At 66.0% G+C, this 14,259-nt stretch overlaps 1 protein-coding gene across 1 annotated transcript in view; it reads left to right on the top strand.

Moving 5' to 3' along the window:
• The window catches only part of LOC119111065 (collagen alpha-1(I) chain), a 41,815-nt gene extending 28,375 nt beyond the window's left edge, over window positions 1-13,440 (top strand). Inside the window, exons 3-12 of the mRNA XM_037234891.1 lie at window positions 4,625-4,723; window positions 5,415-5,692; window positions 6,647-6,772; window positions 7,233-7,240; window positions 8,635-10,033; window positions 10,245-10,248; window positions 10,737-10,920; window positions 12,164-12,493; window positions 12,818-13,231; window positions 13,437-13,440. Coding sequence (XP_037090786.1) covers window positions 4,625-4,723; window positions 5,415-5,692; window positions 6,647-6,772; window positions 7,233-7,240; window positions 8,635-10,033; window positions 10,245-10,248; window positions 10,737-10,920; window positions 12,164-12,493; window positions 12,818-13,231; window positions 13,437-13,440 — 2,846 coding nt within the window. The remainder of the gene's footprint in view (window positions 1-4,624; window positions 4,724-5,414; window positions 5,693-6,646; window positions 6,773-7,232; window positions 7,241-8,634; window positions 10,034-10,244; window positions 10,249-10,736; window positions 10,921-12,163; window positions 12,494-12,817; window positions 13,232-13,436) is intronic.
• The last annotated feature ends 819 nt before the right edge of the window (window positions 13,441-14,259 follow it).

Raw genomic sequence — 14,259 nt, forward strand, 5'->3', positions numbered from 1 at the left:
TGGCGCCGCTGTCGGCTCAGCGAGGTGTGGTTCGCAGGAGCGGAGACGGGCTGGCGGCTGGTGGCGGACGTGTGGACACACCTGCCGTCACACACCTGCCACCGGTCTGGGTGTGGGAAGCACCGGGCAGCGGTTATCCAAAGGGCAGCAGGAAAAGTGTAATCGTTCAGGTGGCAGGGTCACGTGTCGAGTCCTGTTCAGTGCACTATGTTCGATGTTTCATCAGATTGGGGCATCCCGGTGTCCAACAACACGCGACAAGCAGAAGCTATGCCACCAGGTAGGCAAGGGGAGGCCATCTTATTGCCGATTTGCCAAGTGTGGCAAACGCCTGTCCGCCCCTTCCCCTTGAAATTTCGGGAGGCTTCAGGCAACCGCACCAAAACATTCTCTCAAATCAAAGGGTACTAAAGGCTCGCAGGAGGTAATACCTGCCCAGTAGAAGCCCATAGATGGCCGACATCAGGCCTGATGGCTCGACATGAGGCCTTATTTAATCTAAAGAAGGTCCTGTCAGATGCATAGGAGAGCGCATTTTTACAGGAAGCCCCGGCAGCTCAAGAGAGACCGACTAGGAAGACGGGAGGCCCCACCAGGCCAAGAGGAGGATTTCCTCTGTTTTCGTCCTAGGGTAGGGTAGGTTCGTTCTTTCGAAAAGCGGTAGGGTGTTGTAAAGTGTAGGGATAGGAGGCCCCCAGGTCTATTTATGAGGCCTCAGGTCTGCTTCAGAGGCTTCTAGATCTATTGGCCCCCCTTGAAAAGCATGTGTCGCTGTCCATGGCGGTAATTTTGGTCGGCCACTCTGGGCGTGTCGGAAAGCCGGGGGAAACCGCCGTAGGTGTGTTCATTGATAGCTTTTCGATGTAGCGATGATCACGAGCGGAAAATGTAAAAACGTGGTGTATCAAGGAGTGCCAAAGCCAGCGTCCCTCAATCGGGCACGAAGCCTGGATTTTCCTCAATGGGCGGGGTACAGGTTTCAAATTGTTCCGGTTTCTTGCGAATTCGGGCAGAATTACTACGGAATCGCTCATATTTAGTGTAAACTTCTTTGCTTGAAGAAGGAAGGGAAGAGGAGGCACAGCCCCCGTTGCCTCCCTTGGCTACGCCACTGCCTTCGGAACGTTAAATCACGGTAATTTCAATGAAAGCTGGTGCGGTTGCTTTCACACCTGTTATACGGCATTCTGCGCCCGTGGCGATGACCGGCCTTTAGCCGGCAGCTGTCCTTTGGTGTGGTCTCCACATTATCCGCGGAGACTGCCTGGCGGTGCGGAGCCACACGGCCCTCGCTGACGTAGGGCGCGGCGTGGCCCCGGCGCAGTCATGCACCGGGACCCAGCCGTAGGTCATCGGATGGCGCGCCGCGCTGACACGGGTCTTCGGACCACGTCGTCGCGTACGCCGCTCGTTGGTATCCCCGGTACACTCACATGGCCTGCCGCTCCGTGTCCTGCCCGGTGCACCGACGCCGTGTTACCGCCGGTGCCCCGACGCCGTGCACCACTCCGCGGTGCCTGCCCCCCGGTGCTCCGGCGTCGTGCACCATCCCCGGTGCACCGACGCGCTGCGGTGACCGCTGCCGTGGGAGCGTCTCCGGTCGCGGTGGCTGGCCGCGCCTGACCGCGGCCGCCGTCCGACGCTCGTCGCTCGCTCGCTCGCTGCCGGCCCTGCTACGGTGACGGCCGCCGTCCGCCGCGCGTGGCGTCGCTCGCTCGCTCGCTCGCTGCCGGCCCCGCTCTGGTGACGGCCGCCGATCGAAGCGAGATGACGCCGTAGGGTGCCGCTCGGCAGCCGCCGCCGGCACGGCCGGCCGTGCCCGCCGCCGCGCCGGCGTCACCGGGGCGGCCATTAGAGCAGCCGCGGGGCGCCGCCGTCGCCTGCTCTGGAGCGGCGTTGCCCGTCCAGGCCATGCACAGGTGGTGTCATGGTGCCTCGTTGCGCCGGGTGAAGTCGGGCCGTGTGTTTTGTGCTCTCTGCCCGGCCGTCGCCGACGGTCGGGTTGCCATGGCATTAGGCGTCTTTCGCGGATGCATCGGCGGCCGCTGCACATTTTTGGGTCGGCATCGTGGCGCGGAGAGCCGGCCAGACCGGTCTGGCGACTGATAGCATCGGCCGGCCGCGGCCGCGCCGCGCGCGCGCGCATCCAGCGACACTCAATAACTGTATTGTACCGAGCTTCGCATCGACACGGCCGGGAGTGGCCGCGAGCCAACGACGGCGAACGGCGCGCCGCCGCTGCGGACGGCGCCGGTGACTGACGGCGGCGCGGGCGGCGGCTGGGAAACCCGGCCGGCGGCGGCGCGCCGCCGTGCCGTGCTGTGCCGCCATTAGGCGCCGGCCGGCCCGGCCGTGGCATCCCGTGCCCGAGTTGATGGCGTAATCGGGCCGGCGGACGACGGCCGCCGACCCGGACGCGGCGGCGCGCGCTTCGCGGGACAGCGCCTCGCGGCTCCCGGACGCCGCCGAACCCTCGCAGGACGCGCCCTGGAGGCTGCTGGCTGGCCGGTGACGTCACCGGCCGTTCGGTGACGTCACTGGCGGGCGGTGTTCGACGCCGCCGCTCAGTGACCCGCTTTTAGGTCGCGGCGTGGCCGGCTGTCGCGGTCGCAGGCGCCGTAACCCGCTCGGTCGGCAGCCGCCGCTGTATATTTGCTCTGGCGCCGCGCAGTGCTCCCCTGCGCCCGCGCGCCGGACTGTGTGGGTCGGCCGGGGACGGTGCTGCCGCCGCCGCCGCCGCAGCCGCACATCTGGCTCCCAGCTCTCGCGGCTGGTGGCGGAGCGGCGCGAGCGGCCTGGCCGCCGCCGCCGCCGACCCGGCTAACGGTGACGCGACCGACCCGGCTCCGCACGCGCGCCGCCCGGAGCCAGCGACCGCGTCACCTGGCCAACTGCGCCAACACGACGTGTCGGCGGCGATCGCCGTCGCCCGGCCCGGCCGCCAAGGTCGACGCTCGTCCTCCATCGGGGACGGCGAACCCGCACGGGAGCTGCCGAATGATTGCGATGACCACGGCGAAGCCCTTTTTCTGGGAGACAGTCCAGCTTGGCGCGCGCGAGAAACCTCTCCTATTATACCCGATCTCCTCGCCGAAGCGATTGACGACTCATCTTTCCCGAGATGCCGTTGCAGCCTGGCGGCGGCTGAGTGGGATGGTCTGTGACATGGATTGTCGCTCTGGGGAAGGCTCGAGCTGGACGGACGCATACTGGCGCGGTCTGCGTCCGACCCGACCCGCTCCATGATGGCGCACCTGGGAGACGGGCCGCCGGCCGGGCACTCCGCTCGCCGCCCGCCGCCCGGCGCCCGCCGGTAGCGGCCGGCCGCCGGGGCACGCGTACGTGAAACGTACCGCTGGAATGATTGTGCATGTGTTTTTGTCTCCGGAGGAAAAGGTAGAGGAGAGAGGAGGACAGACAGAGAAAGAAGGCAGAACAGGCAAAAACGTGTGCCAAATGGCGGTGTGCGGTGGCCGGCGCGCGCACCGCGGTCCGTGCGGCTGGCGGAGGGGCGCGGCCATCGCCGGCCAGCCGCTTCGCACGCATCGCGCCCGCCTCCTCCGCCGATCGCCAATCAGCACCGCACCGACGGTGCCGGTGGCGCCGGGCGGCGACGGTTGTCGCTGACAGGGCCGGGCTGGAGCTGGCGCCGTCGGGCAGCCCTGGCGGACCCCTGGGCGGCCGGCCGCCGCGATCAGCTGTGCGGGCCCGGTCAGCTGCCGGGGCTGCGTGCCGCCGCCCGGCCGACCGGTGCGGGCGGCGCGTGGCGTCACCGGCGCGGCCGTGTCGCAATCCGACGTGAGTCAAGCGGACGGGGAGCGCGCACGGGCCGGGGCGGGCTGGTGCGGCCCGATCGCTGCTGCCTGGCCGTTGTGTGTGCGAGAGGGGATGCCATGTGTCACGGGCGGCGCCGGAAAGGCCCCAGCGTGCTCACTGCGCCGGGCAGGCCCAGCGCGCTCGCTGCGCCGGGCAGGCCCCAGCGTGCTCACTGCGCCGGGCAGGCCCAGCGCGCTCGCTGCGCCGGGCAGGCCCCAGCGCGCTCACCGCGCCGGGCAGGCCCCAGCGCGCTCACCTTGTGGGGTAGGCCCCAGCCCACTCACCGCGTCGGCTAGGCCCGCTTCAGCCCGCTCACCGCGCCGGGCAGGCCCCAGCCCGTTCACCGCGTCGGGCAGGCCGCAGCCCGCTCACCGCGCCACGCTCTGCCCTCGGAGCACCGGTAGTCGGGCGCGTTCCTGATGTTGCGACTGAGCCGGCGCCGAGGGGCGCGGTAAGGCGTTTAGAGGTGCTGACAACAGGGCTTCGCCGCCAGTGTGAACAGAATGTTCGTCGGATTTAGTAGTGCGAGGACTTAACGTGCATCATATCCTGAGATTACCGAGGCACCCAGGGTGTTGATAATCATCTGCTGCCTGCTCCAGCATTGCGCCGGAGGATTTTTCACTGATCCCTTTCATGCAGGGCGGAGGTCTAGTTCGAAAATGGAGCTGTTGTGGGACTCATCTCCGCGAAACGGCCGGCGCCACACCTCTGCCGAGAGCGCTGTTCCAAACAGTGCCCGTGTGTGGCTGCTGACCTGCCGCTGTGTGAGCGCTGCCCTGACTGTCGCGCTCGTCCGCCGCCGCAGGTGGTAAACCGTCGTCGCTAGGCGGCCGCCTGACCGAGTCGTCCGTCGGCCAGTTCAAGACGGACGACGGCGCTTCGCTGGCGCCCGAGTTTGCAATCGGTGAGTGCGGCGCTCCCGCCCGCCCCTGAGAACGGGCCGCCGGTGCCGGCCTGTCGCCGGCCTCTTCTGTTTATGCTTGAAATGTCGTCTCGGCTGTATATTTTGGTCGGATGTCACGCACGTGGGGCCTACATGCCACTGCTTTCAGGGAGCGAGTGGTGAGATTCACGCTTGAAATCACGGTAGCGGTGGTTGAGCGCAAGCGTGTTCATTGTGGTATCTGCGCTGGGTATCTCCCGGGAAAAGAATGAACTCTCATCACAAACATCCAGTTAGTTGGGCGTTTTCCGAAGTCTTTTCCCATGGAGAATAAGCTATCGGTACTTAAGGGTATCACGGGCGTTGCAATCTGTGGCTCCTGTGCGACAAAATAACTATGGCATCCGAGGCATTGCATACGACCAGCCATCATCATCCCTCCTGCACGGCTATCTCGTGCGCTGCACATTTTTAGTGTGGCATGCTGCCCTTCCCCCCCTCCCCCCCGCCCACTTTACCGCGCTTAGTGTAGTCATTTCGCTGAATGCTGCCTGCGACATCCAATAAACTTAACCCTCCGTGCTCCTCCGGTGTCTGCAGTAGTCCTGTGTTGTGACTGGGACGTGTTGTCGGTGTTTTCTGGCCGCTCGGCGCCGGCCGTGTCGCGGCGTGCTGGCTGCTCGTGACCGGCGTCGTGTCTTGCCGCTTGCAGAGCGGTCGCTGCCGGCGGGCCGCCCGGGCGCCGGCGGCGCCGCCCGGCCAGCCATGGTGAGCGCCGGCAGCCCGGCGCCGGCGCAGCCGCTGCCCTCCAGCGGCGCCATCAACAAGCAGCCGATGACGGCCGACGCCCAGTACATGCAGCAGCAGAGCCATATCTTCGTCTTCTCGACGCAGCTGGCCAACCGGGCGTTCGAGTCGGTCATGCAGGGCCAGTACCCGACTATCATCTCGTACCACTGCTCGCAGCCGGGCACCAAGAAGTACCTGGATGTGAGTGGCGGGACGGCGGGCCTTCCGTGACGTCACGGCGCGAGGCGCTCGTGGTCAGCTGGTGGACATAGTCTTGCGCATTGCTCTGCATGGTATTGTTTTTGCTCGGCGCAAGAACTGATGTGTGAGGAGTGGGTTCAAGAGTATTTCCTGTGCGCCTCCTGGTAGGAACGTCTTGTCCTGTCGTGTCCATGTCGTGAGCGCGGCGTGTTGTGTTGATTCACGTCGTGATCTTATTGCGGGGCGGGTCATGATAAAATCGAAAGCCGTTCTTGTACGAGGGATATCCGACCTGCATGTCAATGTTATCTGAAATCATGATGTTTTCTATAGTGCATTACGTTGTCTGCCGGTTAGATTGGCCAGATGGCTGTTTTAACATCATCCATCAGTATTGTGCAGTATTATAAGGTGGATCTTCTCAAACTAACAACCGTCGACCTTCGAGATGTCAGAAGGTACTGGTTAACGACGTCATCAAGCAGGCATTGGGTATACTGACAAATCCCGACGTTCCACGCTGTACTGGTGGTCTTGAATCACTGTGCAAACTCGTGGGTTTTGTCAGTATAGTCCATCCTTGCTTGGTAGGGCCGTTTAGCCAGCAATTGTGGGCATATCGCAGGTCGACTGCTGTCAGCAGAACTTCCAATTTGTAGTACCGAAAGGTCGGGAGCTCCAGACCTCTTGTGGATGTCTTATATACTACTCGTGGCTCTACGTGAAGAGCAGCGGTCATTGAACCCACCGTATTTGGTTGTCACAAAACAGGCACTTTTCAACTTTTAACTGCAGGGAAACATCTACTTGTAGCGGTTAGCTAGCATTCAAATGTGTGACACCACATGACGGCTGTACCATTGGTTGTGCCGTGAGCGTGCCCTCTTGAGGGTTCCCCTGGCTCGTGAGCGCGTGTCTGCGGCTGAACGTCCGTCCGTCTGTCCGTCGCCGCAGCGTCACCCGCTGAAGAGCAGCCAGTTCACGCGCGGCCCGCAGCCGCCCTGGCTGAGCATGGTGAAGCGAGGCGGTGGCGCCGGCGGCGGCGCGGCCGCCAAGCTGCCGCCGGGCTCGCCGCTGCTGGCCGAGTTCGGCGCCGGCGGCCCGGCCGGCCCGGTCGCCTCCATGGCCGGCGCCTGGCCGCCCATGTCGCCGTCCGGACCGCCGGCCTCGCTGGCCGCGCTCGGCCAGCCGGCCGCCATGTCGGCCGCCGGCGCGGCGCCGCCCGCCTCCGCCGCCGGCCGGCTGCACATGGCCGGCGCGCCGCCCGCCTCCATGTCGGTGCCGCCCATGTCGCTGTCGGAGCCGGGCTTCGCCATGTCGAGCGGCGGCCCGACCCGGCCCGCGTCTTGTGACCCGGTACGTCGGGGTGGGCGGAACCATAGGTTGGCACAGGCCCGGACGAAGCGGCCGAGCGGGTGTGGCAGGGACTGTGCTATGTTGCGAGGGGTGTCGATAGTGTGGTGGTTAACGCGTCTGCGTTAACCATTACGCGCCTCTGAAACCAGGTTCGATTCCCCGCGGTACCCGCCCTCCGTGCCAGAGTGGGAGGTAGGCGACGCCGTATAGCATCATCAACTGAGTGCATCGTTAAGTTCCAGTGACGACGATAATGACATGTTGAGTGGGACAAACTGATAATGGTGGTGTGCGTGGTGTTTCACGAGGGACATAGTCTGTATGTTTTTTTCCTGGTTGCGTGTGCATTGTGGTTGAAAGCCAGCAGTTGGGAAGGTCCCCAAACAGCTGATTGTGTCTGCTTTTCCACTATAGGTATGTGCCCGGCCGTATCCGTTCCCAGCGTAGTTAATGGCTAACCTCGTGGTCGCGCCCATAAGCATGCTCTTCCGGTGCTCCAACCAGGCCCCGTTCGTTAGCCAGGCGGTGATTTGTGGATGGGGTCCTCTTCTTCGACTGGTCGACCAGCCGATGGCCTCATGGTTTCGCTATGGCCGCTTCTAATGTAATGCATTATCCCAGCTGATTGAATAATCACGATGTGCCAGGCATGGATATAATTAGTCATCCTCCCTTTGAACACGCCTTCTGTTGCCAGATGCAAATGTTCGGCTGGAGCTTACACCACAGTCTGGCACAGACATCATTTGTGGTGTAAGCCCGACCCTAATGAGACGTTGATAAAGGAAAAGTGTTCGCGTAACCACACGACTATATATTTGCCTTCATTTGCGGTTGTCTCACACGCGAATGTTAGTGAATGGGAGTGGCGGAGCCCAAGGTGCGTTGTTGAACGGTCGTGTTATGCCTCGTGATGGATGGTGCGGCACCAGAATTAACAGCAAAAGCCGTGGACCATGTTAAAGGCGCATTGGGGATGGCACTTGTCCAGCAATTAGATTATGAGCTCTGACTACGGGCAAGCACATTGGATGCATACCCCCGGATGTGGACAGACATACAAATCGCGATGCACGCTGGCACATTGGTTTGGTTTGCGATTTAACGTAGCGTGGTCCCACGCGACGTTGCGTGCCGCTGCTCTCGGCCTGGTCTTGTTTCGCGGCAGTGCAAAGATCGGCGTAGTTCTTGGCTTGCAGCCGGGCGGGCGCAGATGCAGTGTCCGTCTGTAGTTCGCGTATTGGCTCCAGAGCCAATGTCGGTCTGCCTTTGACCCGCGCGCCGTTGTCGGTCCCTCTACTACCGCCTGCTGTGTCCGTCTGTGCCCCGTGCGCTGTTGTCTGCCCCTCCACCACCTCCTGCCGTGTCCGTCTGTGACCCGTGCGCTGTTGTCTGTCCCTCTACCACCGCCTGCCGTATCCGTCTGTGACTCGCGTGCCGTGGTCGGCCGCCGCCTCTGGCTGACTCGTGTCTCCGCACCGCCGCCAGATTAAGTCGGCGCCGTCGCCGACCGTGCTGGCCGGGCCGGGCCGCGCCATGCCCGGCCCGGCGTCGGCGCCGTCGGCCGCTGCCGCCGCCGCCGACAGCGACGATGGCCGGCCGCAACGACTGCCGGACGGCGACTTGACGCTGGAGCAGCGCCACCACCGCGCCTCCAAGCTGGCGCGCATCAAGCGCATAGGCGAGATGCTGCTGCCGGACCAGCGACCGGGCGAGCCGGGCGGCGCTGCCGGCCAGAACGGCGCGTCCGGCCCCAACCGGCCGGCCGGGCCCAACGGGCCCATGGCCGGACCCAACGGGCCCATGGCCGGACCCAACGGGCCCATGATGATGGCCGGACCCAACGGACCCGTCATGATGGCCGGCCCCAGCGGTCCCGCCGGCCTGGGCGGGCCCGGCGGAGGCCCCATGGGAATGGGAGGGCCTAATGGGTCGGGTGGTATGGGAGCCCCGAATGGTCCCATGGGAATGGGCGGTCCAAACGGCCCGGCTGGAATGGGAGGTCACGGCGGTCCCGGGCTGGGAGGCCCCAATGGTCCGATGGGAATGGGAGGTCACAATGGTCCTGGTGGTGTGGGAGATCTCAGTAGTCCCTCTGGTATGGGAGGTCCCAATGGCCCCATTGGAATGGGTGGTCCTAACGGCCCCAGAGCAGGCATGAACGGCTCCATGGTCCCGGTCAGTATGAATGGCTCTATGCCGTCTGGCGCTATGAATGGCCCCATGCCCCCGTACAGCATGAATGGTCCAATGCCCTCAGTCAGCATGAATGGCCCCATGCCCCCTGGAAGCATGAATGGGCCCATGCCTCCGGGAGGTATGAATGGGCCCATGCCGCCGGGAGGCATGAATGGGCCCATGCCGCCGGGTGGCATGAATGGGCCCATGCCTCCGGGAGCGATGAATGGACCCATGCTTCCGGGAGGTATGAACGGGCCTATGCATCCAGGAGGCATGAATGGTCCCATGCCTCCTGGGGGCATGAACGGGCCCATGCCTCCTGGAGGCGTGATGGTGGGCCCCAACGGCCCAATCCCTCACAACATGTTCGGAGGTCCCGGTGGCGGTCAGATGGGTCCGATGGGTAGCCACGGACCGATGATGCCCCAGGGCGGCGCGATGGGGCCGGGCATGATGGGCCCGATGGACCCGCGCATGATGGCGCCGCACCAGCGGATGATGGTGCCCGGCATGATGGGGCCAGGCGGCCCGGCCAGCTCCATGGCCGCCCAGATGGAGTGGCAGCGACTGCAGAGCGAATTCTACGACGACCGGCGGCGCAAGGCGCCCGGTGCGCCGGCCAACATGCGCATGATGATGATGCCCAGCCGGATGCAGGGTCCGCCGCCGCCGTACCCGCAGAGCCAGCCGCGCGCGCTGCCCAGCCCCAGCCCGAGCTCGCGTTCGCCGACCACCTCGCTGCCTCGCACCTCCCCCCGGCTGGGCTCGCCGGCCGTCTGTCCGCGCCTGCCCACGCCCGGCCCGTCGCCGCACTCGCTGGCCGGCACGGCGGCGCCGTCGCCGCGGCCGGCGCCCTCGCCCTCGCCGCGCCACCTCAGCAACCCGGGCACGCCGGCGTCGCTGGCGTCGCCGGCGCCGGCCGCCGGCGGCCGTGTGCCGGCGCCCGAGTTCACGCCGCCGCAGAGCCAGCCGCCCGTGTCCGCCGGGCCCGGCAGCACGTCGCCGGCCGCTCCAGGTGGGTGGCGACGGCGTCCGGCAACGGCCGCATCACTCGGTAACAGTGCGGAGGCTCGTCTCCGCCTGCTTGCGTTTAATTGTTTGGTGTTGCTGGGCGACGAAAAATTAATGCGGAAAGTCATACCTGCTCGTGTTGGGCGGTAAATGCTGGATGCTCTGTGTGGCGTTGTGCTTATTTCATTGAAAAGATGGCGCCATTTGCTAAGAAAGGCAGGTCGCTTTACTTTCTGATGCAGGTGTTATGATAGGTCCAATGTTCAATTTATGAGGGTTTAGAAGCTTTTTTAGCCTTGCCAAGCCAAGGTTTAGCCTTGGAAAACTCTAAATGCTGACAGCGTAACGTTGTATGCTGGAAACCGTTATCCAGTGCTTAGTGCTACATTTGAGGTCGATTATAGTGAGCTTAAGAACTCCCAACCGACAACTAAAATTCATTCTGTCCCAGCTGGAGTCTCTGACGCTGTAACACGTCATCCCGGCGTTCTTGCAGGTGACATGTTCGGCCGGTCAGGAATGAACCCGAACTTCCCCGGCCACCTGACCAACGAAGCTAATCTGATGCCCGTGCCTTCGCCCCAACAAATACAGTACATCAACAACTTCGAGGGTCAAGAGCTGACCATCCACAAGCAGGCCAACACGGGCCTGCGGGACTCAGACATCCGTTCACCATCGTGAGTGCGAGGGGCGCCAGGGCGCGGCTAGGGCTGGGGGGGGGGGGGGCTAACGTCAGAAAGCTTCACCATCGTGAGTGCGAGGGGCGCCCGGGCGCGGCCGGGCTGGGGGGGGGGGGGGGGGGCTGACGCCAGATAGCTTCACCATCGTGATTGCGAGGGGCGCCCGGGCGCGGCTGGGCTGGGGGGTGCTAACGCCAGATAGCTTTACCATCGTGAGTGCGAGGGGCGCCCGGGCGCGGCTGGGCTGGGGGGGGGGGGGGGCTGACGCCAGATAGCTGCCCTTGGACGGGGCTGGGTTGCCGAGGGGCACAAGTCGGAGGTGTCGCGCTGGTGAGCATGTGTGAGGGCACAGCAGTGGACGGGTGGCATACGTTCGGTACCGCGGGTGGGTCGTGATGAGGGACGACGGGTGTTATGACATGCGGGTCCGAGGGTACGGCGTGTGCCGGTGCTCTGCTACGTGGTAGCCCGCTGCCCCATCTCTTTCATCGTGCTTGTGCTGTTGGTTGGGAGCCTCACTTGTCCGGTCCGTTCCGGTGTGCGTTCGCAATCACTTAGTACCTGTCCGTCCGTCCCCCCCCCTCGCCGCTGCACGGTAACCTCCAACCCCCCCCCCCCCCAGGGTAGAGATAATGTAGTGGTTAAGCTGTGCGTCTGGGAAACCAAAGGTACGAGGTGTGATTCTCCACGCTCTTGTCCTTCCTGCTAGGGTGAGGAGTCCGACCCGTTAGTTTCAGCGTGTCTGCCTTTTCCTTATATCCTTCTGATATTCCAGGTGCTTCTGCCCTGGTAGTGTCGCGTTTATTTGAGCTGGCAATGTTCGTCGCCGGGCGACCTGCGTGTCCGGCGCTGTTGTTCCTTCGCTGTTGCGTAGGTGTTGTGCACGCAGCCACAGTCAGGGTAGCACTCTGTCCGGTCCGTGTGAGCGTGGTGCGGTTGCCTGGTGACCCCTGTACCGCCTGTTTTGGTATGCCTTCGCCGTTGCCTGGTACCCGTCTGCCTTCCCCTCCCCTCGGTCCTGTGTATGTTCAGGGTGCCTTCGCCGTGCCCCGGTGACGCCCGGCCCCATCCGTTTCAGCGTGCCTTCGCTGTCCGCCGGCGACGTGTCTGGCGAGCCGGCGGCGCCGCAGCTCGTCACGAGCCGTGCCGGCCCCGGCACGCCGCTGACACCGGGCGGTGGCGGCGGCGGCGGCCCGGCGCCCAGCCCGCAGCAGCCGGCCGGGCCGCCGACGCCCGGCAGCGCCGACGGCAAGGCCCGCTTCCCAGGCCGCAGTCCGGGCGGGCCGCGCACGCCCGGTGCCGGCGGTGACGCCCGCTTCCTGGCGCCCAGCCCCAAGCCGGCGGGCTTCCCCGGCTGCGGCCCGAGCATGCTCGGCAGCCCGCGCATGCCGTTCATGGAGCCGATGCCGGGCCGGCCGGGCGAGCTGGACCTGCCGCTCGGCCACCCGCACCTGCCGCTCAACCCGCGCCAGTCGCCCGCGCTCGCCCCGGACAAGATGTTCGACCCGATCTCGTCCATGGTGCAGATGTCGCAGCAGCTGGGCGGCGGCGGCGGTGGCGGCGGCCCGGGCCCGCCCGGCCCACCCGGCCCGCCCGTCTCTAGCACGGCGGGCGCCTTCCTCTCTGGCGGGGGCGTGGAGTGTGGGCCCGGCCTGCCGCCGGCCGCCGCCAGTCCGCGCCTCATGCCGCCCTGCTCGGTCCAGCAGCCGACGGCGTCGCCGGGTCCGGCCGGCCGCGGCATGCCGCCGGCTCAGCCGTTTGGCCCCGGGCCGGGCATGGCGCCGCGCATGGCCGGCCCGGGCCGGCCGGCCGCCGCTGGCCCCGGCCCGGGTCCCGGCCCCGGCTCCGGCCCCGGGCCCGGCCCCGGCCCCGGCTCCGGTTCCGGCCCCTACAGTGGCGCCAGCGTGCAGGTGAAAGCGAGTGCACCCAACACGATCCAGTACTTGCCGACGCGACCGCAGACGTCCAGCGCGGGACCACGTGGACCGCCCAGCCTCGAGTTCCTGCAGCGCTTCACCGGGCCCGGCGGAGTCAGCCCCGGCGCCATGGGCATGATGGCCGACCAGGGCGGCCCCATGCCCGGCCAGGGCGGACCCATGCCCGGACAGGGCATGCCCATGACCGTGCCCAGTGGGCCGATGAGCGGCGGCGGCGTGCCCATGGGAGGACCCATGGCCGGCGGTGGCGTGCCCATGGGCGGACCGATGGGCGGTGGCATGCCCATGGGCGGACCGATGGGCGGCGGCATGCCGATGGGAGCGCCGATGGCCGGCGGCAGCCACATGGGAGGACCGATGAGTGGGCCGATGTGCGGCGCCGGCCCCATGGGCGGACCGATGAGTGGTGGTGTGTCGATGAGTGGACCGAGTATGAGTGTGAGCGGCCCCATGACCGCCTCGAACTCCATGTCGATGAGTGGGCCCGGCGCTCCCATGATGGGCATACCCGGCGGGCCCATGGGCGGCATGCCGATGGGCGCTGACCCGCGGCATGGCGGGCCTATGGGCCGCCAGATGAACATGATCATAGGTCCGAACGGCCCCATGATGAGCGGCCCCATGCAGCCGGGCTTCGGGCCGCCGATGGGCATGGGCCCCGGCGGGCCGGTGATGGTGTCTGGCGGCCCGATGCCGGGCCAGATGGTGCCGCGTGCCGCTATGATGCGCGGCCCCAGCCCCAGCATGGCCATGGCCGGCATGGCCGAGCCCATGTTCGGGCCCGGCGGGCCGCAGCCCATGATGGCCGGCGGCGGACCGACGCCGGCGCCCGCCATGTTCGGGCCCAAAGGCGGCGCAATGGCGCCGATGGGCGGCGGCCCGGGCGCGCCCGAGGCCGCCCAGCCGCTGCCGCCGTCCATGGGCCAGCCGGGCGCCATCAAGACTGGACAGTTCGGCTGGTACCACTGACCCGTCGCCGGCGCGCCCGGCCGCCCGACCGCCCCGTCGCGCCCCGCCGGTCCTGTGATGGTGCAATAAGAGCGATATTTCCTGTCGGTTGCGCGCGCAGTCGCCGAGTGGCCGCCGACCGGCCGCGTGGCGCCGCTGGAGTCTCCGTCGTGGCACGGACCGCCGCCGGTCGCCGCGCGTCGGCCAGGCGCCGCTCGGTCCGCACAGTATTACGACAGAGGGGGGCGGGGCAGGGCGGGCGGAGCTGGCCGCCGGCCGCCGGCGGCGGCGCTCGTCAGCGCCTGACGACGCGCGTGTCCTCGTCTTGGTCTGTTGCACCGGCGCACAGGCGGCTCATCACAGTGTTCGCGGAAACGGCGCGTGTTAAGATTATTATTTTGAAGAGTGTTTTTTAGACGATTTGTACAGTGTTCACCGCCCCTGTACAGGC

Source organism: Pollicipes pollicipes, unplaced genomic scaffold, assembly GCF_011947565.3.
Source record: "Pollicipes pollicipes isolate AB1234 unplaced genomic scaffold, Ppol_2.1 Scaffold_7261;HRSCAF=8764_pilon_pilon_pilon, whole genome shotgun sequence".
NCBI classification, from domain to species: Eukaryota; Metazoa; Arthropoda; class Thecostraca; order Pollicipedomorpha; family Pollicipedidae; genus Pollicipes; species Pollicipes pollicipes.